Below are 27,865 nucleotides of genomic sequence, written 5' to 3' on the forward strand. Positions count from 1 at the left end.
ATATTAAATCAGAGGCGAGAGCCAAATAATGGACTAGAAAACAAATTAACATGGGAAAGAATAATGAAAGGAAAGAAAAGGGGAAGAGAAAGTAAGAGAGATGAACATGAAGATAACAGGAGAGAGAGAAAAAGATGGATGGATAGAGAAAATGCTCATTTGGAAATCTATCCTTTGTATTTTTTTTTCAGGTAGAAAAATCCTGTAATATGTAAAAAGCATTCCGAGCACACGAGAGTATATCTGTTATCTGACCCTGACCAGGGGGCCGTTTCATAAAGCTGTTCACAAGTTAAGAGCGACTTTAAGAACGACTGGTGATCCTTTCTTACGCGCTAAACCATCACCAATGAATTTACCATTTACCACAAGAAAGGATAACCAGTCGGCTTTAAAGTTGCTCTTAACTTACGAACAGCTTTATGAAACACCCACCAGAGGAGCTTAGTCAAAAATATCTCTCCATACATATCTGTATCTCTCTGTCTACCCATTTCTCTCCTCTCACTCCATCTTTCTATCTCTCCAACTTTATAACTCAGTATATCCCACTTGATCTCTTTTCTCGCAATCCCTCTATCTACTGTTCTACAGTATCTCTATCTATCCATCTCTTTAATATCTCTCTAGAGCTCTCTATACCCTCCTAAATATCTATCCATCCATCCATCTATCTCTCTATTTATCTATCTTATCTCTATCCATCTATCTATCTCCATGTCTATACATCTCTTTCTAGTCTCCCTCTTCCTCCTCTCTCAGCTTGTAGCTACATATTGCACTTGCTTTCATTACGAAATTTTCAATATTTTGAGGTAGATTGTTTTTGTTTGAATTTCCGGGATAACGACTAGAACATTACAAAATACAGCTTCAAGAATACATGAATCTGAGAGCAGAAAACAGTTTATTATATTATATATACCTCAATATCATGAGACTCTTAGGCTTGTATTCTGAACTCTTTAATTTAAAATTAAATTTGTGGTTTAAACTATGGAAAGCCAATTGTGAGGGGTATCTCAATCTAAGTTCAATTTGTCAGTTCATTTGACACTGAAATCATTCATAACTGACTGAGAATGATTACTGAAATAGTTCTCTTTATAATTCAAACACGAGGTACGTGCCAAGAAAATATATGGAACATTTACCGGTAATGTAAATGCAATTTTGAAATTTGTTGGCTTCCCATAAATTCCAACACAGTTAACCCATGGCCTAAATTACAGAGTTCAGAATAGGGGCCTAACAGTATAGTCAAGACTAGACTTCCCATTGGCTTTCCATAATTTCCAAGCACAGTTTCATAGAAAATGGCCTATTAAAATTAAGAGTTAAGGCCATCGCACACCTTACGACCCGACTGGTCCGCGACTGAGTGACGAGAGATTTGACGTCACAGCTCTTGTCAGCTTGAGAGTTGCAGACCGGTCAGGACAAGTCGCAAGGAAAATCGTAAGGATTTGACATGTCAAATCCTTACGACTTGATCGCAAGCTCAATCCAACTTTCAGCCAATCAGACAGCAGAGTTGCACGACTCGTATATGATAGACAGCATGCATACGCAGTAGTAAGCACACTTTCTCAGTTGCTCTGGCAAAAAGCAAAAGCGCATGGGTGAGTCGCAGACAGCATGGTAGTCAGATCGCAAGGTGTGCGTTGTCGAGGCTTATGACTACCTTGCAACTCATCTCCCCTCACTCAGTCGCAGACCAGTCAGGTCGTAAGGTGTGCGGTGGCCTTCAAGAATACGGGCCTAACAGTAATGTCAAGACTAGACTTACTCTAGTCATTTGCTATCATTCAGTGATCTTATCATCAACAAGTGGATTTTATATATACATACATCAAATGAACTCTCTCAAGTTTTGTCTTGTGCCTTTATTAATAACGCTGCCTGAAACAAAGACCCAGGGAGGATTTCATGAAACACATTTTGTTAAAAGCCACTGAAATCCTTGCATCTGATTGGCTGAGAGCAAATTGACAGGATGCTCCCCTGAAACACTCCCCTAGATTGGACACAAGTGTTATAGCTCACAATATATAAAAAGATGTACAATTATGGTTACTATAATGGAAAGCAGAATTCTGATTGGCTGCTGAGCCCTGTTACCATGGCAACTGTCATAATTTCCTCTTTCATTGCATAATCTGAGGTGCTTTATCAAATGGCTTTGATTTCCGAGGAACACATTGAAATTTTAAGTGCATGTCGGCCCCCAGTTTGCTCAAAAAAGTGATTTTTATGTACATATCCGAAGCAAATTTGGCTTTTAGTCAAAATTCATAAATGCATTATTTTTCATTTTACTGGTTAAAATCAATTAATTTCATGTTGTTTAGGGTTTGGAATAATATATAGGATTAAAACAGGCCAGCTGAAAGACTAAAGGCATGATAATCCATGGTTCATCTTTTCATTTTTATTGAACAAAGTTCAGATGGACAGAAATTTCAACTGACAAAGAACACAAGTTCTACTGTATATATGTGTCCATGGAGGACTTACAGAAAAATTGAATTCCTAGTTTTGGAGACTTGTGAGATTAAAAATTTCAAAAGTCTACATAATCTGATATCTGTGAAAAATTAATTTAAAAAACTTGCTCACCAAGTAATATAGACAACCCAACAATAAACATCACAGACAAAAAATATCAGGAGGGGTAAAGGGGTAAGTGAGGTCTGAGGGCCCTATATATTGAGGAGCCCCCCCCCCCCTTACAAACTTTTAAAGTAAAAAAAATCACAAAAGCTTTCCATAGTATGAATACACATCTAATACATTAATTCTCTACATACAAAATAGAATGATAAAACTTTTATAGCCTAATTCTACGAAGAATAATTTTGTTTGCTTCCCTTACAAACAGGATGTATATAGGCTCCCATTTAGTCATAATTCTTACCATTCAGAATACTTCCTCGAAAAGACTAACTAAAATTTCATAAAGCACTCGAGGCTTCCCCCACGACTTACTACTTTTGATTCCACACAAGTTTACAAACACATTTCTTATATACAATAACAGCTATACAATATGTACATAAATCTATAGCCAGAGCATAACTTTTTGGGCATCTGTGTATAAACAAGAGCAAGCACATTTAAGTATGCATGATAAGTCAACCTGTAACAAGTAGTGTCAGATTCAGGCATGGTCATATATGGGACATGCGCCCCGTAAATACCTTCAAAATAACCGACTGATATACATTATGATATAGCTACAGCTAAGAAAATGTCAACTTCCAATTTTTCCTTTGCGCACCCTCTGGTTTGAAATCCTCTATCCGCCACTGTGTTGACTGAAATGGGTTCTCGGACCTATGGACCATTTCATGAAGGATGACCACTACTGTAGCTTCTCAAGTTTACCATGGTGGCTGCCACAATGGCAAAGCTACAATAGTTGCAATTCTTTGTGGAACAGTCCCCAAGATAATGAAAAATCTGATATTAGCAGTACAAGGCTCTTCCAAATAGAATATCTACTATTAACAGATTTATCTGATTTCAAACAGATGCGACTCAAATGGACTCACTCTGGGAGCATTTTCATGAAACACATATTCAGTGATTTTTCACTGACTCCTTGTTATAAGCTACTGAAATCCTTGCATCTGATTGGCTCAGAGCAAATTTGTCAGTGAGAATCACTGTCAAGATGTTTCATGAAACAATCCAGAAAGCCTACAGTATTTTTATTTTTTTTGCAGAAGTACAAAACACTGCAAAAACAAGTATAAGATTTCTGCAAACCATAGTTTTACTGAGTTACATTTGAGTGTAGCCTGCATAACTCACATAACAGTTTTGATAGATTAGATCATCCGCAGGCTCTAGGATGGTTGCCAATTTGAGGGATCATTGCCAATTTAAGGATCGTTCTCATCCTCATCATCTGAGGTGGTGCATGATGGGGGAGTTCCAGACAGCCGAGCTCGTACGTTTGGTGAAGCGCGCCCTCTTTTTGACGAACATGACGCTGAGGTCGGGAGGTTCAACGATGGGGAACAGAGATTGGAAGTCGGGAGGATGGTTGTGCTGGTTAATGAGTGCTATCTTCAAAGCTCCACCTGAACAAAGAGAGAGAGAGAGAGAACAATGCAATGATAATAAAAGCAAATCACTCTTCAGCTTTGAAGGTCATTAAATAAGTCCTGTCCAGTCAAGGGTACAAGAGAGCTTTATCTTTCGGGTTGATACCCAAGTATTCAATTGATCCCTCTTCAGATTTTGGCAGAGAAAGGTGTCAAAAACTTGACAGACTTTCTGTTTGGTCCCATCCCACACTAGTTCATCTAAAACCGGCTTGTCTGGTAACCTAATGCGCACACTACACAATCTGACACGATATCATATTAAATCGCATTTGGCATTAAATGTGAAGATTTTAAGAAGTAAAATTATTTTATATGAAGTTCGGCATAGATTACGATTTAGAATTGCATTTGCTTTCATTCTTACAAGGAGGCTCAAAATAGATTGAATTTTGACTTCAGTAGTCCTACCACTATTCTGTACTCTGATTACTAAGATTAAATTAGTTGGAATGTTCATTCTCAAATTCTATCATAATTTTCAAATAAAATTTGGATCGCAGCGAATTGTACAGTGTGCATCATGATTTACAGTGTACCATCTCAAAGGGCATGAGGGCACTTTACCTTGAGCCCAGCTCGGTATCTTCTTCCTTGGTGCTTCTTCATCATCGCTGCTGTCATCGCTATGAAGATCATCAATACCATAGTTATCGGCTGAGGCTGCCACATAGATCCTGTTAAAAAGAAATGGGCAAAGTTCAAAGTTGTCAAACCTTGCTTTTCAAAGCAACACTAGCTCATATGGAATTCGATATATCATTTATGTGCTTATTATGAACTCAAATTTGAAAGAGTTTTGTGATAATCTTCAGGAGACGAATTCTATTCATTAGTGCTATCTTCAGGAGACCAATTATTCAGCAGTCCATTGTTACACTTCTTAGCAACCATGACTGACAATGAAGCACCGATCACTAGAGCACGAGCAAAAGAACAAATTGTTAACTCAGCATTGATACAAGAAATTGTGAAAGACATTCTACAAAATGATCGCTTTACAAGCCTTGTTGAAGAATCGGTTAACAAAAGGATGAATGAAATAGAAGTCGCAATAGAAAAGCAAAAGGCTGAAATCTTTGATTTACAGAATTCCAATGAGAGTAAGTCTAAGGAAATCTCAAAGCTGAAAGAAAAGATAGAAATCCAACAAACACAAATACAAAGACTTGATAACTTGACAAACAAACAGGAGCAATACTCCAGAAGAAACTGTTTGAGGCTATTCGGATGCACTGAAAGGAAAGGTGAAAACACTGACAAAATAGTAATGGACTTTAGTTACAGGCGTATTAAAGGTTGATCTCACTCTTGATGATATAGAGAGAAGCCACAGAGTAGGGAAGCGGAAGGAGGAGACAGGAGGAAAAGTTACACCAAGAGGGATCATCATCAAATTTAAGTCATATCGGAAAAGACAAGAGGTACTAGGTCATCGGAGAAAACTGAAAGGAATGAAGAAATCTCTGGTAGAGGACTTGACGCAAAGAAATCAAGAACTTCTTAATCGCGCCAAAAGAGCTGGTCCTGTTGTCATGGACGCCTGGAGTGCAGATGGTCGCATCATCGCGTTACTGACAGAGACTGATGGCGATGGTAAGCATCTGAAACGAGTAATTCATAGCTTCGAACAAGTAGAATCACTCAACAAATAAGAACTAGAAGCAAAGTGAGCTGTAAGTCCGACTGAATAATCTTCAAAATTTTGTTGTCCCTGGAAGGATACTTATTCACCATATAACCAAATAATTGTATTTATTTTTCCTTGCGAACTGATCACTAACTGTTCTATTTATCTTGTTTTTTTTTTTGTTTTTTTTTTTAATGATCTGTTACAAATTAACTCAATGATGCTTTTTTACATGTCTTCTATTTTTTCTATGTTCTTCATCTCTCGATGGGAATGGATTTACATTAAGTATTTCACAATTAATTTATGTGTAGTAAAATAGATATTTGCATAGAATGTCCTTCTTGCCTTAATTCTGCATTTCCTTTCTATAATCTAAACAATGATGAATTTATGGATACTCTTCTATTTCACAAATCTGCTGCGAACATTGATATTAATGACCTAGAAAGTATTTTTGACAGAAAACATGAAAATAACATATGCAACATTGAAGATTGTGATCTACAGGAAGAGATGAATGAGTGTAAATATTATCTTGAAGCTGATTTCAAGCTTTTATCTGATACATTTGATAACGATTTTAGTATCTTACATTTTAATGCGCGCAGTTTGAATAAGAACTTTTGTGAAATAGTTGATTTTATATCTTCATTATCTTTTTCATTTTCTGTATATGGTTTCTCTGAAACATGGATTCATTGTAAAACTCCAATGCTTTTTAACCTAGAAGGATATTCATTTGTACATTCCGATCGCAATGATGGTAGGGGAGGAGGAGTAGCATTATTAGTTTTAAATACATTAAATTTCAAAATCAGAAATGATATACATATTGATCATGATGGCACTGATATGTTATTTATCGAAATTATTGTTCAAACAGGGAAAAACATTATTGTTGGAATCATGTACAGGCAACCAAAGAGCAAAATTGACGGTTTTATTACTGAATTTGATAAATGTATTCAGGAACTTATTAAAGAAAATAAACTCGTATACATTATGGGGGATTTTAATATTGATATTTCTAAATGTACTTATAAATACAGTGTTGATTTTTTACAGGTATTATATTCATCACAGCTTTTACCGTTAATTGATAAGCCCACTCGCATTTCAGCTCTTAGTGCAACACTAATAGATAATATATTTACCAACAATATCAATTCATTCATCACCTCTGGAATTTTTTATCATGATGTCACTGACCACTTGCCAATTTTTCAAATTACAAATCATACCTTATTCAATACGTATAAACATGTACAGAATGTAAAAAAGCAATTGATTAATGATAATACTATTGATAATTTGAAATCAGATTTGATCACGGAAGAGTGGACAAGCATTATTCATTGTGATGATGTAGAGATTGCTTACAAGAAGTTTAAAACTAAGTTTGCCTTCTATTACAATAAAAGCTTTACATTAGTCAAAAAGAAAAGTAAACAAAAATGCAGAAAACCTTGGTTGAATTTTGAATTATTAAAATTAATTCAAAATAAGAATAAGCTTTATAAAAGATATTGTAAAGTTAGGTCATTTTCAAATAAAACAAAATATCATGAAGCCCGTAATAAGGTGAATAAACTAAGGAATCAAGCACGAAGAAATTATTTTGCTCATAAATTCAAAAAGACAAAAGGTGATATTAGGCAAACTTGGTCTGTGGTCAAAGAACTATTTGGTAAGTCAAAAAAATCTCTTCCAACATATTTCAAGATAAATGATCAAGATATTTATGATTCTAACATAATTGCCAATCACTTTAATGAATTTTTTATTAATATTGGTCCAAATATGTGCAATAATATTCCACGAGGTGATGAAAATGATTTTTATAAATTCTTGCCTCGATTGAATGAATCGTCACTATTTTTTACTCCTGTTAATGAATCTGAAATTTTCAAAATTGTACAATCACTTAAAAGCACTAATAGCTGTGGTATCGATAATTTTAATCCATGTGTTTTAAAAAAGATATCGGCCTTAATTTTGAAACCACTTGTACATATTTTTAATCTTTCTTTATGTACTGGAAAAATTCCATCGGAGTTGAAAATTGCTAAAATTACACCAATACATAAAAAGGATGATATGAATATTATAGGAAATTATAGACCAATATCTGTACTACCATTTTTTTCTAAAATTCTTGAGAAAATTGTTTATAATCGTCTAGAAATCTTTTTAACGAAACATGCAATATTGAATTCTTGCCAGTATGGTTTTAGAAAAAACGTATCCACTGAAATGGCTCTCGTTGACTTTCATAATTATTTAATATGTTCATTAAATAAGAAATTGCATACTGTTGGTTTATTTTTAGATCTAAGCAAAGCGTTTGATTCTATTGATCATGCAATTATGTTAAAAAAACTAAAAATATATGGAATACGAGGTACGGTATTGAAATGGTTTAAAGATTATTTGAAAGATAGAACTCAGATAACTTTTTACAGTGGTGTTTTGTCAGACCCAAAGAGAGTCAGATGTGGTGTGCCTCAGGGCTCAATTTTGGGGCCGTTATTGTTTTTATTGTACGTAAATGATTTGATTAATTGTTCTAATAAACTGAAATTTATTCTTTTTGCTGATGACACCAATATTCTATGTAGTGATGAAAATTTTAACAACTTAAAGAAAACTATGAACGATGAATTACAATACGTCTCACAATGGTTTAATTGTAATAAGTTGTCACTTAACACATCGAAGTCCAGTTTCATTTATTTTAGTTACAAGCAAAGTTTTATTACAGATGACTTATCAAATAATTTAATCATCAAAATGAATAATGTTGTCATAAAACGTGTGCAATCTACAAATTTCCTAGGGGTTGTTATTGACCAACATTTAACATGGAACGAACATATACGAGTCATATCAAATAGAATATCAAGGAATATTGGTGTCATCAGCAAACTGCGCCATTTCTTGCCACAGTATATTTTGATTTTACTGTACAACTCGATGATTTTGCCTTATTTAATGTATTGTAACACTGTCTGGGCGAACACATATCCCACCAGGCTCATTGGGTTGTTCAAATTGCAAAAGAAGATTGTTAGAATATGTTGCATGTCTGATTTTAATGCTCCCTCAAAACCACTTTTTAAAAAACTTAATTTCCTGAATGTATATCAATTGAATCAATATTGTGTAGCATTAATGGTTTTTAAACATAAACAAAATAAAGTGCCGTGTAATCTTGCCTCAATGATCAAAAGTAAAATATTGATGCACAGTTATAACACCAGAAATCCTGAAAATTATTATGTTGAAGAATGTAAAAATGCAGCATCTTCCTTTTCTTTTAAATTCAAAGGACCTTGCATTTGGAATTCTCTTCCCCGTAATATCAAACAAATCTCATACTTAAATTCTTTTAAATCCAAGTTGAAAAACTTTCTTTTCAACCATCAAACATCTTAATTTAATTTATCCCATTATATTTCCATTTCCTAATTATTATATGTTTATTTTATCAGTACAAGTCTTGAATTTTATATTTTACGGTCCATAGGGACTGCCTCGACAGAACATTTGATTTGTTCTTTTGCAGTTTCCCATTTCATGTTCATTTTTTATACATGTACTGTAATTATCCCTATACAATCTTAGCCCTTTTTAAAATCTATCTTGCATCTTGCTATGTGTCTTTGTTTCCTTGTTTTTTATGTTTTTTTGTATGATCAATGTATTTTAATGGACGTGAATAAATAAATTAAAAAAAAAAAAAAAAAAAATAATACTATGTAGTATGCTGTTTATTCAATACATTGTCTCATATGGCAAAGTCATGGGTAGTGTTTCATAAGTCATCCTGTGAGTGATTTTCATTGATTAATGATGAAGAAGAAGAGGAAGGAAAGGATAGATTTATCTCCCACATTTTCTCATACTTTCTTGGGGAAAGTTTCATAAAGCATCTTTACAATGATTTCCACTTATCAATACGTTCTGAGCCATTTCAGAAGCTAGGATTTCAGTAGCTTGAAACAATCGTCGGTGAAGATTGCTGGGGGATAAAGGAGAGCAGGAAAAAAGGATCGGATAGGAGGAATGGATTGATAGGGATTGATGGATGGTGAGAGTAGGGGGGGAGGGCAGGTGGAAAAAAGGGAGGGATTCGAGAGAGGGAGGGACAGGACAAAGTGATAAAGGAATTTTTTTTTAAATAATAAGAGGGGATAGATAATAATAAGCAACATTTATATAGCGCTAAATACAAAGGTTTCTGAGTGCTGCAATCTATTACCCCGGCTTTAGCACGGCTATTGTGATCGGACGCTCGAGCATTCAAGGAATTCCTTCCTACCGGGTACCCATTTATTACACCTAGGTGGAGAGTGGCAAATGTAGATAAACACCTTGCCAAAGGACGCGAGTGCTGTGGTGGGATTTGAACCCGGGACCTTGTGGTTCAAAGTCCCGAGACTTATCCACTGGGCCACAACACCCCTACAAAACGATTATCACATACCTTTGTGGCGTCAGGTCGTACGACTGCGGGGAGTTCTCCACCTTCTCCTTGTTGAAGGTAGAATTGAGGGCGCTAGTGTTATGTTGCTGGTTGATGGACGTGTTCTGTTTGAGAATGTTTGCTTTCAGCCTATCGTGCTCCTTCTTGGCCTTCTCCTTCTCCATCATCTCCTGCTAAGAAGACAATAGTATACAAATAATACACATCGTCAAGGGCATTGGTTAGAATTATATACCTCATACTAAGATTGTAATCAGTGATTTGTCAAAACTACATCCTGCTAATAAGACAACAGCTTACAAATAATACATTTTATCGAGGGCATTGGTTAGAATTATATACCTTGTACTAAGATTTTAATCAGTGATAAAAAAAAAGAAAGGAAGGAATCAGGAATCCCATTTCATAGAGTTATATCTATGGTAACTCTGCTATTATGGCAACTATTATGGTCACAGGGTTCCGCAACCAATCACAGCCAAGTTGTCCATGGAAGTTACGATTAGGTCAAATTTCTTTAATCTTTGCGACTCAGGCCCCTCAAGAACTGACTGGATATCACCAGGGGCCGTATTCTGAAAAGTCTCGTAAGTTTCCACTTAAATATCCTTTTAAGTTACCCATTTAATGGAGCGCTAATGTACCTCCAAATTCGTATTCTGAAAACTCTATTAGCGCTCAATTAAGTCCCTTTAGGCCACTCCCCTACTGAGCCGAATTAACCAATCAAATGCGCTCTTACAACGTAAATTTTTCTCCTAGCGCGCAGTGTCTCTTCACTTTGCTGCCTTGCAGCGCAGCGCCGCGCCCGGCTGCTGCAGGTGCACTGCACCACGATCTTGATAAAAGAATTTTTGCTGAAAAATAATGCTTAAGCACATTTGCATCGGAGATTAGAGGTTCGTTGTGTTGTTGAAATTAACTGTTGTCTTTTCCCTTTCTCTCTCATTTATTGTACCTTTGTGCTTTTCTCTTTTTTTCGAACGCGTTCTGATTTTCACAACCCCCTATCCATTGAATCCATTTGTAGCTTTCTTTCTTTTTCTTTTCTTTTTTTTACAATATTTTATTTGCCTCTGTCTCGGGGCCATGATAGGGGGGGTCTTCTTTAACTTAATTCCTACTTATTCTAAAAACTACATACTTTTCATTTATATGAGAAATCTTCAACAAACAAGCATGATTTTAAAAAAGCCGAAATTTTATTGAAATTTGATGTACAAACGTTATGACATAGGTTTTTATAGGTGGCGAAAACGATGGCATCACTTCACTTCATTGTCAGAAACAAGGTTTAATTCACTCCTGCACATTGCTGCATCTGCCGTGATTTGGCAATTTCATTATTGTCAAAAAAAGTGTGCAAAAACAAAATAGTTTATGATGCTAATAATAAAAGAAAATATAGAAAATAATAGTCATGTTTTCCCTATAAGTACACAAATATTTCTGTCTCCCTTTTCCCCCTTTTCTAATTTATTTATTACCAAATATAGTCCCTAGGCCCTATTCCTTATTTTACTTGTTTCTGTACACCACCTTTCCCCCCTTTATTTTATTCCCTTTTTAGCTCTCCCTTTATTCCCTTCTTGATTCCTCCTAGTATTAAACCGATTTGATGATATTTATACGAAATGAAAGCAACATTTAGCAAGATATGGTGAGACTTAATGGACCTCTTATCACCATTATCTTTCCCCACTGGAAAGTCCGCTAATTGAGCGCTATGAGACTTTTCAGAATACCAAAAGTCTCGTAACTACTCAATTAAGTCTTCGCGCGGTCATAACGCGTAGTATTGCAAGTGCGCGCAACGCAACCCTGCCAAATAAGGAAAGGGGCACTTAAGTGACTTTTCAGAATACCAAAATGCTAATTGACCGCTAATTGAGCTTTCAGAATACCGCCCCAGGTGTTAAAGCCACCTCTTTTCTCTGTTTTTCTCTGAGCGCTTTCTCGGCAGCTATTTTCCGTTGTCTCTCCGCCTCCTCCTTCATGGCTTTTCTCTCTTTCTCCCTCTGCTCCGCCTCCAGCTGTCTCCTTCTCTCCAGCTCCTTACGCTCCTTCTCTCTGTAAGGGTACAATCAATATAGGATGTAGAATTTAGTGCTGCCTATCAAAATATTCATTTTGCCCAACTGATAGTTGGCCCGGTAGCCACTTATCAGCTCCAGATAGGCAAAGCTCTATCCCTTAAATCATAGAACGTAAAACTAGGTAGCAGTAACTCTAATAGTTAACATCTTTTGGAGTGACGCAACTCCTGGTTGTGAAACGGACGCTTTACCAACTGAGCTAAAACACCAGTTTAATGTAATTGTAACATGCTGTCAGAAAAACGCACATTCATTGTTGGACACTCTCAATACCCACTGAATAAAGCCTAATTAATGCAAGATATCTGAATAATTTCAAACCATAGAGTAAGAACCATCTTTGTGCAATACATATGTGAAACTAATCTACAACAAACCCAGTAAGTTGCACAAGGAGGTTTCACTGTAAAACATGAAAAACATCAAAGTATGAGTGGTAAAGTAAATTTCTGATAGTTGGTATTTTCTGAAATGGAATTCCTCTATCATCTGCCAAACTTTTAGTGACAAATATAGTCACACTGTTTCTATTTCAGCGTTCCCTGACTAACATCTTGTCATCGATATCAACATCTATGAGACGGGTTCCTAACCTCTCTTCCCGGAGTCTCTGCTGTTCTCTCTTCTTGGCCAGCTCCTCCTGTCGGAGTCTTTCCTGCTTCAATCGGAGCTGCTCTGCCTGTTGTCTCTGCTCCTCGGCTCGACGCTGCCTCTCCAGCTCCTCGTACTCTCTCTTGCGATCCATCAGGTGCTGATGACGACGCTTCTCCTCTTCCTGCGAGCACATGGGGAAGAGACGCAAAGAAATGATTAATATCTGGGCCCCCGTCTTACAAAGAATTGCGATTGCTCCAATCAAAATGTTTCTGTTTGTAGTAACTCCCGCAGTAATTCGACAGGACAGCATTTTGCTGGTAAACGCCAAGCTGGTATAACCAATTACCTATGATACATTTTACGTCTAGGTTAATCAGTCATAGTGGCTGACGTTATAGACGGCAGATATCACTTTCGGGCCTTTTTATCAAAGTGGAGACAATGGCAGAGTTGGGATTCGAAATAACAACTTTGCGATTATGAGTCCAATGCTCTAACCACTGGACCACATCAACCAAATGGAAATCCATCAATGTCACAATATTTTCTTCAGAAAATTTACACAATCACCTTAGTAAACAAAGATAATCACACTGAATTTTCAAGAGAATGATGAATGTATGACTATACATCTTTATCTAGAAAATATTTTAAACAAATTGCATTTGAGATGTCAACGTTGCTGGTTTTCCATAGTTGTGGTTGATTGGATCAATCGCAACTCTTTGAAAGAGGGGGGCCCCACACCTACGACAGGTGCACACCACAAGATCCAGTGCCATCCTATTTTCAAAGACATACTTAGCATTTATAACTCCAGCGGGTTAGTCTTGAGTTGCAAACAAAATGATTGGACAATAACTATATACGGCAAAAATATGATTTTGTTACGGCTGATAAATTCAAGCCAGGAAATGGAAGAAAATTTTAAGGAATGCTGTATTATTTCTTAAAATGCTGATACTTTGGTTTTTTTAAAGCATTTTGGGCACTTCTGAGTTTCTCATGCAATGAAGACAGTATGAACTCTGCGAGATGAACCCAAATTAACACAAGAGGTAAAACTAGAACAAGGGGGTTCAAAACAATAGACTAAGCAGATTTTTAGTATAATTGTTCTCATCCTAGCCTGAATTTAGTGCCCACTGGTAATAGCATGCAGTTATTATGGGACCACTCTCTGAAAAAAGAAAACCATTATGTAAAACAAATATGCATAGTCTGTGATCTTGTAAGACCTTGTAGTTTTAACCTCTTGTGTATGTGGGCCATCAAGCCTAAAATGCTTTGTACATTGTAATGCTCTATTATGCACAAATGTTCAGTTTCTTGAACTTGCATTCATGAAAAAGAGAGATAGGCATTGTGGATGTGCTTTGGAGCTCCATATAGTTTATGTCAGCAATGAAGCATGAGACATGTAGGAGGGGGTGCAGTGAATAAGCAGCAAAAGCAAGTATCATAAAATCCCAAATAAAGTATGAAACTGTATGATGAGATGATATGCACAATTAAAGGACAAGTATACCAGAAAATTCCACAACTACGAAGGTCAAAGTAGAGTTCAAACGGTTTCTAGTAAGAAAGGAAAATAGAGTATCGAAGTAGTGAATTTCATATTGAACTACAAAAGTCAAAGTTCAAACTGATCTCTTGTAAGTGAATAGAGTAGCAAAGTAGTGATTTCAATATTAAGCCAGAAAGGTCAAGCTGATTCATGCAAGCTATTCTAATCATTAAAATATCATAAAAATGAGTTTGTTGTGATGTCAAACTTATATACTCTAATGCAATGGAGACAAGTATCTTCGGCCTGGACCTGAATAGTCTTTTTTTTTCACCTGTTCTTTTATTTTCCTCAGTTTAGCCTCCATCTCCTGTTTTCTCCTCTCCTCCGCTTCAATCTTCTTCTTTTCATATACCTTCATTCTCTGTTCTTCATCCCTCTTTCGTTCTTCTTTCTGCTTCTCTGTGAGGGTCTGTTGCAACAAGGGAAATGCAATGCCAGTTTTAAAAATGTTCCATAATCAATTGCGAAGCTTTGAGTTAGGGGCCTGCATTCTTAAAGGGGAAATTCACCCTGAAGAAAACTTTGTTGTAAAAATAGCGGAAAAAATAGTAAAAAATATTGGTGAAGGTTTGAGGAAAATCCGTTAAAGAGTAAGAAAGTTATTCGAGTTCAAAGTTTTGGATTTGTGACGTCATAAACGAGCAGCTGCCCCATGTGTTCTGTAACATAAAAGGCATGAATTTCAAATTTTGCTTGGTACCTGATGACTTAATTTTGTTTTCTATTCATTATTGGGTGTGAAATGATTTGTCTATTGATATATAAAAGGTACAGTGAAAACCATTTTCAATTTTCTGAGAAAATGACATTTCATTGATTTTTTACCATTCGCTATGTAGGAATGCTGCTCGCATATGACGTCACAAATCAAATAATTGAAATTCTAATAACTTTTTAATTATTTGATGAATTTTTCTCAAACCTTCGACAATATTTTTTACTATTTTTTCTGCTATTTTTACAATAAACTTTTTGTCAGGGTGAACTTCCCCTTTAATTCAATCTCTGGTCTAAAGTTGTGGCCCAACTATGGATAGCCAATTGTGACATAAATCTGCAACAGTAGAGGCTCAGAGTATCAGTTCATTTGACTCTTAAATCATTCATAAATGTCTGGGAAGGAATATAAGATTATTGGGTGATTTCAAGTACAGTGTTGACCTTTTGGTGTTGGTGTTGGGTCAATTTTTACACAACTATAACACCAAACATAAAAAGAGGATGGTCCCGAAAAGTCACTCACTAGTTGTTGAGATGTCAATAATGTGATCTGGATCAGTTTTACAAGCTCTGAATAAGTTTTTGAGCTAGGGAAAGCAACCAAAATTTCAACACTAACACCAACACCAAGGCCAACACCGAACTTGAAATCACCCATTGTCTTCACCGTTGAAGAATAAGAGCACAGTAAACATAAGAAACATACCATGTGAACAAATTTTGACGTGTTTGGCTTCCCATAATATTAGCACAGGGTTAGACCATGGTCTCAGTTACACCCAAGTTCAGAATATCTGCTATGGGGTTTGCATGTAGGTGGGTGTTTCACAATGAGGTTCATAAGTTACAAGCAACGTTACGACCGACTGGTGATCCTTTCTTGTGGTAAATGCTTTTTTATTTGGTATTGATTGAGCACCTAAGAAAAGGTCACAAGTCGTTAGTAAGGTCGCTCATAGCTCACAAACAGATTTACGCAACACCCTCCTGGCTCTGCAATATACGTAAAGCTTTGAAAATGATTGTTATGCTGACCTCTATGCATGATTGCCTGGTAAATGTGCATGAAAGAGCAGTAATGAATGGATTATGAGAGAAAATGCAAATGCAAACTTTGAGGCAGCTTCTACTGCGATATGTTATGCACACTTTGCAGGCCAACAGAGCTTTGGATTCAAATTGCACTTCTCAAAAAAAAAAAAAAAAGATGGTGATGTTTTCAGAGGAAGGGGTTCTATGACATTTGCTCCAGCGTCAATCGCTCCAATAGAAAATCTGCATGTTAAGCAAAACAAAACCTAACCTCCAAAACTAAAGAAACCCAAATCCCAATCTTTACAACATTCTGAACCAAAAAATCTATTACAATCCCAACTCTAATCCCATGTCTTCTGAGATATTGAGTCTGGAGCAATTGTCGCAGGAGCATGTGTCGTGTCACTGGGGAAGGAGAGGGGGGGAGGGGGGGGGGGGGTAGCAGGCTTCTAACCTGTTTCTGCTCCTCCCTTTCTTGCATCTTCTGGTTCCTCTGCGCCTTCTCTTGCTCTTGTTGGGCCCTGGTCTCCTTAGCCCTCTTCATCCTTTCATCTCTTAGTCTGGGGGAAAAAAATAGGAATTCATGGAATACAATTTTGTTATCTTTTGAATTATGATTGCAAATGTGACTAGCTAACACAAAACAAACAAAATAAGTCGCCAGGGAAGATTCGCTGTAAATGGCCAAACGTCAAATTGGGTCTTCAAACAGTAAAAGAGAAACTTAATAATCTGCAAGAGTGATTTTTCCTCATATAGTATATGTACTATCAATTTGGGAAGTTGTACTGTAGAGTTGAATAAAAGACAAGATACAAGAGTTTTTTGACGCAATTTTCATAATCCTTCTGAACCTCAAATTTCCAACGTTTTCTCTCTAACTTTTTGAAGCTCTCACTGAATTTGTTCTGCATTCAATCAAGTACTTGCATGGGTTATAGCTTTATAGCTGATCAATTTTGACAAGCTACATATCATTTTATAGCTTAGAGTGTTTTTCAAGCTCGATCAAAATGTCAAAACTCATTTTTGGCCACTTTATGATGATTTTGGGGTGGTAGGTTACAAATATATGCAAGAGCAATCCTGGTTGATTCCTGGCCTATGTTTTGAGCAAAATGTGCATGCATCAATAATCTTGACTGGTAATTACAGTTTATTAATTGATTGCGACTTCGGCTTTAACTAATACTTTATTTCTTTGATTTCATGGTAGTATTCGGAATTCTAATCATACTGCCGAGATTATTTACAAAATGCTGGGGAATAGTTTTAAGGAAAACAGGAAATTATTTGAATACTTTACCTTTTCTGATCTGCAAGATTCTTCCGTCTCTCTTCGATTAACCTTTTCTTTATGCTCTCCTCTTTCTTTTGTTTCTCCAGCAGTTGTGCTTTCCTTTCTTTTTGCTGCTCCTGACAAAGTGAATACAAACAAGCAATGAAAATGAAACAAAACAAACAAAGTGCAATGCATTTGGCAGTCTCATGACTCTCGTTGGCAGTACAGGATCCAATAAAGCAGCAGAGCTGACTTTGACAACAACTAAAGGCGACCGCACATCTTACGACTGGTCTGCGACCCGATTTCAGAATAGAATATAGTAGGATTTCATGCTAACATTGAGACGTGGAATATCTTACTGCGTAGTGTTCTAAATCATTGTACGAATACCTATGTTCAAATCTGTGACTATGCTTCTTACAATAAAAGCGAATTAAATATCTAGTCGTAATGACGCCATAGCAGTCGTACGATTGGCTACGATTTGAAACTAATTTGGCCTTTACTCTGAAATAAAGGCTTGCAATCTTTCAAAATGTTTATATTAGTATTCTTTCAATTAATTTAAACCTCGAATAAAATGATATGTTCCATTCACATTTTCAGAAAATGAGCAAAATGCGATTTTTTCCAAAATCGGATCGCAAACAGTCGTAAGGTGTGCGGTAGCCTTAGGACAAACAAAATTTGCCTATTCTGTTTCTGAAAACCTGTCATTTCCATTTTAAATTTCATACGTAAAGTGGAAATTCTCTTTTGGCATAAAACATGTTCATAGCAATGACATGAAAGAGTTCATTTAATTGCAACTCTTTCTACAAAGGGCCCCACATTATAATTACTTTAGACTCGATCGTAAAGAAGAAAATTGAAAAAAAAAGGGAAAGAAACAGAAGGAATGATGGAAGCAGGATGCAAAAGAGAAAAAGTGAGTGAGAAATATTAAAAGTGAGGGTATGAGGGAGAGAAAAACTTGTCAAAGGATGAAAGATGAACAGGGGAATGGGAGAAAAAAAAGGAAAATAAGTGATCCAAAAAAAAAATAGCTGACAAAAGCTAAATTGAAAGAGCTCCTGGTGGGTGTTTCATAAAGCTGTTAGTAAGTTAAGAGCGACTTTAAGAACGACTGGTGATCCTTTCTTGTGGTAAATAATAACATAGCCGTGGTTGAGCGCGTAACAATGGATCACCAGTCATTCTTAAAGTCGCTCTTAACTTACGAACAGCTTTATGAAACAGGCCCCCTGGGATAGCTTTCGTGCGGAGAAAAGCAAAAATAAGCTGAAAATCAAAGCAAATATTGCTGAAATTGGCTGAAAAAATGAATCCTCACACCCCTGAGTGAAAGTGAAAAGGAAAGGAGAAGGTACAATGTAAACAAAACGAGCTAGATCCGTCATGTCGGTGCAAGAACGCCCTGAACACCACACTTGCTCGCATCGCATGGGCACAAACATGGCCTTTGGCTTTAGCAGTATGCATAAAGTGCATTGCTTAGGGCATTTCTGCACCGAAGGGGTGCAGGAAAGTGTTTTGCTATTATCAAGGACATTCTTGCACCGAACAACAAAGTGTACTCACCATAAAAGTTTTCTTCTGCGGTGTATTTCTTTGAATGAATGACGTGACGATGCCTCCGGACTGAGGTGTACCAATGGTGACTGGTTTCTTTTTCTTTCCTGCATTCAGTGTGTTTAGGAATGATTTGGGATGAGGACGAACCACCTAGAAGGAAACAGAGAGAAATGTATAAAAAAAATTTAAAAAGAAATGAATATTTTACACAATTTTTAAAAACAAATTAAACTTTGAAAAATATGAAAACTTTCTCGTTAGATGCTTGTTTAAAATGAGAATTCTCATCTACCAATTAGGTTAGTGGGAATCAAAGGATTAAGAATTGGATTTTGGCACCCGAGAATGGGCAGTAAGGATGCCCATCAGTTTTACAAACTGGCCCTGAAATTATTACCATTTCAAATCTTGACGTGTGCTGTAGAATATATAAAGCCTGAAAAAGAAAGTTGTCAGGGTCTAAAATCGGGCATAGGCTAGAATCCTGGTTTCTTTAGGGCAAGAATGGATAACCTTAGACCAGTTTTATTTTCAAAAATTTACATGGGCGTTTCATAAAGCTGTTTTTTAAATTTAACAGGGGCGGAACATTTTCTTAGGTGCTAAGTCAGCTATATAGGGAGCAATTAAAGCAAATGAAAGGGTCACCGGCCATGCATTACATCATTTGGAACTTAAGAGAAATTTTCTTAACACCCCCCACTGGGCCGAGACAGATTGCCCGGTGAAACTTACCTTAGAGCGAGGGCACTCTGGTGATGGGGTCTTATCAATGATATCATCTGAACCACAGCTAGAGGAACTGGATCTGAATATAACAATACAGATAATAGGAAATATTTGCTATATAGCTTAAAAATTTGACAAATACGTTTGGTGCTTTACAGGATCATGCCATGTAAAACTCCTGTAAGTCAACTTTTTCCAAACATTGGTTGGGAAATAAGTCTAACACTTGAACCTGACATACATGTACACTTTAAACTTGTGTATAGAGCTTCATACAAAAAAAAAGACATCTTTCACATAAATGTTTACATGTACAATAATGAGCACCAATGTTCATGTATCTTTTGTGTGCACACCGCTTTATAATGATACAATGACAAGCCTATGCGAGGAGTCTCCATCACAAGCACAAAAAGTAATTTCATATGGTATCATTAAATAAAAAAACAGTAACCGACCAACCCTGATTTCTTCCATCCCCCCCCCTTCCCGGTAAGAGAGCTATTTCCATTTTCATCCATTATTAGTTTGGCTGTACAAACCCACTTGCATGGTGTCTTTAAAAAAAATCCATCCTTGACAAATACATTTTTTCAAAAATATAATGACATGAAATGAAATTAATAATACATGTACATACCCTGTACTACCAATGGATGTATTCTTTTCATCTGCTTGAGCATTGAACCTGGGACTCTTCCTGACCGCTGGTGGTTCTTCGATGGTTTCTTCCTCGACGGTCGGTTCCAGGGAATCTCGATCCATTTGATGAACAGCCATTGAAAGACGCTTGGAAAGCCTGGCGCTTGACCTCCTCTTACTACATGTAGACTACAGGGGGTGAAAATTTTGACGGAAACAAAGAAAAGAAAAAAGTTTTTAGGTCAGATCAGCTGTATTTATTTCCCCCTGTCTCAATAGTTTTTACAAACATGAGCACATCCAGAATGTTTGGTGAATGATATTGTCTATTTTATAGACTGTCTTATTTGGATGGTTCTTGATGGTTCCTGCAGGGAAAATTCTCTGTAAAGTTAAAATTTGTATTTTTAAATTGAAATTCAGACTAGCAGACTAACTGCTGTAATTAGAACTATGATTCTCTTGTTCAGATATACAGGTTTTTTTCCTTGAGGGTGGGCCTGCAATGACCATACACCAATGGCTTCAACGCCAATGAAGCAAGACATGAATAGCAAGAACTGTTTGGAAATTTCCTGTTAAAAAACAACTAACCAGAATATAATCATTGCTAACCAGGAAAGGGTCATTCCTATCAATTTGGCAGGAAACTAAATATCTCCAATTGACTTTCCACCCAAGACCGCATAATCATTATGAACTCTGTCAAGAATAGATGACAAAAAGTGGGTGCTAACGCAAACTGACCTGTCTTCCCAAATGCATACGTAGGTATGTTGATGACCTGGACTTGGAATCACTCACAGCCATGGAGGATCGCCGACCGGATCGTCGAATGGATTGTCTTACACTTCTTCTCCTTGGTGGAGAACCCTCGAGGGAGTCCTGAGAGAGGGCTGTGTCATTTGCTGCAGCAACAGGATCAGGTTTATCGTCATCATCATCTGACCGATGATTGTCCTTGAGGATCTCTTTGGTAGGAGTGTCTACAGGTAAGACTGCCCCAGCATCCTGCGTTGGCTGAGAAGTCTCTGAAATCTCTGGTTCCCCAGTTTCAGCAGGAGGGCCGACCTTGGCAACTTTATCGGTTAGGCTAGAGAAGAATGCTGAGACCTCCTTGGCCTTCTCTTCACCGAGGACAGCCTTAGCTTTCACCTCAGACTGAGCCTTCTTCTGCACCGGTTTTTCCTTAGGGACTTTAGCTTTGGAGCAGACTTTGAGACTGAGGATTGGACTGCTGTGGAAGGGACTTTTAGAGGCTGCAGAGGTTGGTGCCTTGGGGGTCTTAGGGCTGCACGGAGCATGGCCCAGTCTGGGCCGTTTGGGTGAACTTGCTTCCTCAGCAGTATGCACCTTAGCAATTTCTGTTTCATGGAGCTGGACGAGGCGCTTTACATGGTCCTTGTAGCGAGATGCACCTGGTGTAGAAGGTGTCTTAGGAGTGCCAGCCACCTTGCTGCATAACCTCTTCCCACGTACAGAACCTGGCGTTGATGTAACAGGAGACTGGGTGACATTCTGTACGAGTCTGCTGCGTGCGGACTGACGTACCGTTGTTGCAGTGCGTGTAGCCGCTCTAGTAGAAGCACGCACTGTCTTCGCCTTCACCGGAGGAGGTACAGTCTTTTCAGCTTTACCTGTTGCATCTTTCTCCATTGTGGATGCATCACTTTCATTTTGTGAAGACTCTGCCTCTGTACTGCTTTTCTTCTTCGACCCCCTTCCTTTCTTTGCAACGGTTCTACTCTTTGGTCCTTGCTTGGCTGCGGTTCTAGCCGTTGAAGCCCTTGTTGAAGCTCTTGTTGCTCGCAACCTTTTTGCTGGTGGTGAAGCCTCTTCTTGTGTATTTTCTGGTTCAATAACCTCTTCCTTGACGGTCAAAGAAGGTTCTTTTGCTTCTGATGGGTGGACCGGTGGCGACTCCTTTTCCGGTGCAAGTTCTTTGGCCTTATCAACCTCTTCCTTAACAGTCAATGACGCTCTTGTTGCTCTGGACAGTTTGACCGGTGATGATTCTTTTATCGTTTCCATGTCCATCGCTTCAACAACTTCTTCCTTGACCGTTGCTGAGAGGGGTTCAGGTGCACAGTTTGTTTCAACAGCAGCATTGACAGGAGACAGGATCTCTTCTTTGATCTTCTTGCGTGGAGGTGTGGCGATGGGTGGGCTCCTCTCGGCAGCATTCTTGAGGGCTTCCTTGTGGAACTCTGACATGGATTGTGATGACTGACGTTTGGAAGCCTGCCGGGCTGAAGCGCGACTTCTGTGAATGAGATGAAGTTACACAAAACGGTTAAATTCTTTCACAAAGCCTGTAGTAGAGGAGACGAAAGATTTAACTCTTACATCTATAAAACTTTTTAGATGAACTCTATTCTAATTAAATTTCAGGCTGAAATTCACTAACATTCTATTGCTAAACAATATCTTTTTTACTGATGTGATGTTGTGGACAAAATTTTGTACAAAAAAAAGTAGAAAAGAATTGAAAACAAAGATGTGATGAAAAAAAAAACTTAAAGGTTTCATGCATAGATTAACAGTAGTGAAGTCTGGAAAACATTTTGTGAAAATATGATTCATTATCAGAACTTATGAAACTGGCAATGTGCATGCCAATGTTAAAGACGATAATCAGATTGCAATAATCAGCCAAAATCAGGGCAGGGGCTTCGGGGCTTAATAAGCCATCTGCAGAAAATGTACCATTGCTGGTCACATCACAATACTATTCAATTCATTTGACTTTTAAATAACTGCAACTTCAATATATGAGTAGGGCCTACTGTTGAAATGCACACTCACCAAAGAGAATTTGCTTTTTACTTTCAATAATTCTTTCTTCATTTTCATAGAATGACGTTGGAAAAATTTGATTGTTCATATTTTTGCTTACTTCGGTGGCGTGCCCAACACAAATAGCAAGTATTCTTAATCATGCATTTGGTGAAAGAAGGAGACAATCTATTCATCCAGAGCTTTCTTTCACTTTATAATACGCGAAATCACATTACAGTGTATAGCTTTTCGCTTTTTGTATACTGATTAATCCGCGATAGTACGTCCCCAGGATATGATCTGACTAATTCAGTGACGTTTTTAAATAACCACATGGCACTGGGAATTTAAATGCAATTTCCGCCAGCCAGACTTCGATACTTGAGAAACACCCCAAGGCTATGACTACCGGTAGTCCATGATAAATTAAAATACCTCAGCTCATCCGAGTTTATTAAAGGACAAGTCCACCCCAACAAAAACTTGATTTGAATAAAAAGAGAAAAATTCAACAAGCATAACACTGAAAATTTCATCAAAATCGGATGTAAAATAAGAAAGTTATGGCATTTTAAAGTTTTGCTTATTTTCAACAAAATAGTTATATGAACGAGCCAGTTACATCCAAATGAGAGTTGATGACATCACTCACTCACTATTTCTTTTGTATTTATTATATGAAATATTGTTATTTTCTCGTCATTGTCATGTGAAATGAAGTTTCATTCCTCCCTGAACACGTGGAATTCCATTATTTTAACATTTTGTACTTCAGGCAAGGAGGTCATAATTGTGAAATTCGTAAAAATTGAAATATTATATAATTCAAACAATAAAAAACAAAATAAATAGTGACATCATCGACTCTCTCATTTGGATGTAACTGGCTCGTTCATATAACTATTTTGTTGAAAATAAGTGAAACTTTGAAATGTCATAACTTTGTTTAACATCCGATTTTGATGAAATTTTCAGCATTTAGTTTGTCTGATTTTTCTCTATTGATTCAAATCAACATTTTTCTGAGGTGGACTTGACCTTTAAAAACTTGTGAATTTTGTGACTTTCTTACCTCTTAGGTGGTATGATTTCCTCAACTGAACTCCTACGGGCAACACGTCGACCTTTACGTGTTCTATTTTTGACAGCAGGGGTCTTCGGTAGGAATATGGCATCATCCCTATAGTTGGAAGCAAGAAGTGAAAACATCGGTTAAACTTTGATTTGGAATTTCATTTTAAAAATCTGAGCTGCAAGTAGCCGTTTGTCACCCGTGGTATGTTATACAAAATCCAGAAAAAATATTGTAAATAAAAATTTTTATTCAGTGCTTCAAAAACTAATAGGAAAAGCCCTCCACCAGAAAATCAAGTATGCTTATTTTTATCAGAATCGTCAGAAACACCCTCTCCTAAAGGACAGTCAGTCATGACGAGGTGAACCAACGAAAACTTATGACATCTGGACCGGCTGCTCCCATACATGCATTGGTCAGGTTATGAATGAGAAACTTTAAAGGGGAATGAAACTTTTGGATCAAGTAGGCGTGTGTCGAAGCAGAAAAATCAAAGAATAAGAACAAAGAAAGTTTGAGAAAAATCAGACAAATAATGAGAAAGTTATGAGCATTTGAATATTGCAATCACTAATGCTATGGAGATTCTCCCATTGGCAATGCGACAAGGATGAGTGATGTCACATGTGAACAACTTTCCCTTGTATGGACTATAAAACACCCTCAAAATACCTCTTTTTGTTTTTTCTTATAGTGATAGTACTGATACAATATCTATGATGTATCCTTTAAAAATCTGTATTACATGCCCTCCTCTAGAAAGAACACATGATCTACTGATAAATGTGATACAAGAGGCAATTAAAGTGAAATATATACTAAAGTAATGGGGAGAGTTGTTCACAAGTGACATCACACATCTTTGTCGCATTGTCAATTTGAGGATCTCCATAGCATTAATGATCGCAATATTCAAACTCTCATAACTTTTTCATTACTTGTCCGATTTTTCGCAAACTTTCGTTGATCTGTTTCTTTGATTTTTCTGTTTTCACACAAGCTACAGTTGTATCTTGTTCCAAAGGTTTCATTCTCCTTAATCAAAACATCACAACTCTCATTCGTGTATTATAGCTTTTAATCATTCTGTGGCAGATAATCAGCAAGCTTTTATCAATAGGGCCTACATGTACTTTTCTGTGTTTTTTTTTAAAACTTTTATCATACACCTATATTATCATTCAAAGTGAGATGAGGTTACACTGTAACCACGATCAAGGAGAATCGCCTACCTTCCAAAATTCTCTTTGGCAGTCATCAGCACCTCTTCCAGATACTTCATGTGCCTGGATTCAAACTCGTGGAGGAATTGCCGGATGTGTTCCTCTGCATCATGGTATATATTGAACCCCAGGAGGGGTTGATCACCTGCCATTACTATAGTTTATTATTCTGATGGACTAACCTGTGGGGAAAAAAAATCATTACCATTAAATTGGGGCAATTCCAACTAGCAAGTAAAATCAAATCAAACCAATTGAATTATTGACTCCAAATGTGCCCATTTGATTATAAATTGATATGGCAAAAGCCGGCATTTTCACTGTAAGCACAGTTTGCCTAAGGTAATACGGATGATCTACAAGCCTGCAAGTATTTTGTTTGATAGCAATACCATCCACCAACGCTAACATCTAGCCACCTACATGTACCTAGCAAACAAAAAAAATTGAATTATTCTGCAGTTTTTGTTTTTCTACCTTTGACTTTCAGTTCTCAACACCAAGTGTCTACCAAGGAGACTAAGGCGTGAAACAGGCCCAAAACGAACAATGTACATCCACCACGTCCACAGGCTTTTGACCTCAAGTCAATGAGACAAAAATTCTTCATTTTGCACCCAACCCAACTTGAACTTAAACAAAATAAACTTCAATTATTTTCAAAAACAAACTTTTGGAAACACAGTAATTTGTAATGTCATCACTAGACATGTGACATGTCCCCATCATATCACATCAGGTACGGAAATGAAGGACTTCTCCTGATCCTGTTGTAGGTTTTACATGTACCGTCTTTATTTCTGGTAATTGACGATTAAATCTAGACAGTTTAAACTTGTGTCAGGCTTTACGTGCGTTGAGAATTATCATGATAATGGAGATTTTGAATCTTTCCCCCACCAATATTTATCCATCAGATGTTTAACATTTCCACTGTCACTGATTTAGCTTCCACTGTAACGTTAGGCATAAGACAGTTTGTTCCAGTCTGTAGTCTTTGCCATTTAAATTTGACTAAAATTTTTACTCCTAACGACCTAAGTTCCATACACTAGACTTAGGCCTACACTACCAGTAGAGGCGCACGGCCAATATTGGAGACTGTCTCCAATGTGGGAGATTATCTCCAATATCAGAGACTTTTGTAAAGAATCCAATTTCAGAGACAGTCTCCAGTTTTGGAGACCAATTTCCTTTGTTTACATTTGCTGCAAGAGGATTACCTTGGCGGCAAATAAAAATGTGATAAGCAATGTCCTCATGAAAAAAGCAGACGAATCACTGTCTACTTTGAAAACTCACCATCTACTTTTGCTTTGATAAGGATTTTTGTTGTCAATCACACACAAAACAATTGGGCTTCTGAGTGAGAATCTGACCTCAGTGAGACAAAATTTTGGGTGGAAAAAATCATGCTTTGTTTTGTTGGTGTTGTTACTTTTGTCCTTTTGCAAAGCAAGACTCCAATAATAATATGGCCTATGGGAGATTGTCTCCCCTGACTGGAGAGTCTCCCATATTGGCCGTGCGCCTCAGCTGTACTGACTACACATTAGTAGTCTAGGCTAGCCCTAGGCCTGCACTACATAGTCTACAGTTTATTATCTCAAGAGTCAAGTATCTGCCTAATTTATTAATGAGGAGTCTATATGGCATTATCGTGATATTGGGAACCACCATTCTATTCATACAGCAGCGCTTTATTCAGTCACATGCACGGTTCCCTATATTTCACCTCCATTCACTTTGTAGAAAAATTGTACTCAAGTCTCAACTTCACAAGTGCCATGACATGCATGAGTGCTCGTTCGTATCAAAAGTCAAAACAAATCGACGAGTGGTTCCCGAAACCACAATATTTTCTGAAGTCAATCCCAACACCAGCAACACCAAAACCAGATTTCAACACTGAAAATAAATTGAAATCACCCATGAACATGATGAAAAATGTAAACACGCCAGTCGCCAACCATTCATTGTGGAAAATGAAATGACACACACACCGCGACGCACCGGCGACGTCAGACGGTCAGTCACTGCACTGTGCACAACATGTCAACAACACCAAATCAATGAATTTTTTTCGTCATCGAATTACATCTTACAAGGAAAATTATAATCATGGGTATTCATATTTTTTAAGACATTGAATTCTATGAATTTGTAATAATATAGTATACTTACCGTGTAATATTACAACATCGAAAAACAATGGGCATAACTCGATGTTTCACTGTACACTTGCATGACTCGACTTGCCGCGCGTGTGTGATGAATGCATGAGTTTCAAATCGAGTTGCGGAAAGACA

At 37.1% G+C, this 27,865-nt stretch overlaps 1 protein-coding gene across 3 annotated transcripts; it reads right to left on the reverse strand.

The window, feature by feature from the left end:
* Nucleotides 1-1,820: 1,820 nt before the first annotated feature.
* On the reverse strand, nucleotides 1,821-27,837 carry LOC121405692 (inner centromere protein A-like). 3 transcript variants are annotated; one of them, XM_041596593.1, is made up of 15 exons: nucleotides 27,741-27,837; nucleotides 25,566-25,738; nucleotides 24,331-24,438; nucleotides 21,228-22,743; nucleotides 20,479-20,669; nucleotides 19,845-19,917; nucleotides 19,116-19,259; nucleotides 17,556-17,665; nucleotides 16,704-16,809; nucleotides 14,766-14,903; nucleotides 12,921-13,102; nucleotides 12,157-12,301; nucleotides 10,232-10,404; nucleotides 4,680-4,789; nucleotides 1,821-4,088 (listed from the first exon to the last, which is right to left on the reverse strand). In XM_041596593.1, the coding sequence occupies exons 2-15, from the start codon at nucleotides 25,706-25,708 to the stop codon at nucleotides 3,910-3,912; spliced, it is 3,318 nt and encodes a 1,105-aa protein (XP_041452527.1). In that variant the 5' UTR covers nucleotides 25,709-25,738; nucleotides 27,741-27,837; the 3' UTR covers nucleotides 1,821-3,909. The 3 variants fall into 3 exon arrangements, with proteins under 3 accessions (XP_041452527.1, XP_041452528.1, XP_041452529.1); XM_041596594.1 differs by having other exon boundaries at nucleotides 10,232-10,401; nucleotides 27,741-27,836; XM_041596595.1 differs by lacking the exon at nucleotides 14,766-14,903.
* Nucleotides 27,838-27,865: the final 28 nt, after the last annotated feature.

Source organism: Lytechinus variegatus, chromosome 19 (assembly GCF_018143015.1).
Source record: "Lytechinus variegatus isolate NC3 chromosome 19, Lvar_3.0, whole genome shotgun sequence".
Classification (NCBI taxonomy): domain Eukaryota; kingdom Metazoa; phylum Echinodermata; class Echinoidea; order Temnopleuroida; family Toxopneustidae; genus Lytechinus; species Lytechinus variegatus.

What these genes read in the sequence shown, in the direction of transcription:
- LOC121405692 (XM_041596593.1), bottom strand. Translation starts at nt 25,708, where the DNA reads ATGGCAGGTGATCAACCCCTCCTGGGGTTCAATATATACCATGATGCA. An exon ending in GCCAAAGAGAATTTTGGAAG is followed by an intron (nt 24,439 to 25,565) that starts GTAGGCGATTCT and finishes TTCCAACTATAG; the next exon opens with GGATGATGCCATATTCCTAC. An exon ending in TGAGGAAAATAAAAGAACAG is followed by an intron (nt 13,103 to 14,765) that starts GTGAAAAAAAAA and finishes ATGTGCTCGCAG; the next exon opens with GAAGAGGAGAAGCGTCGTCA.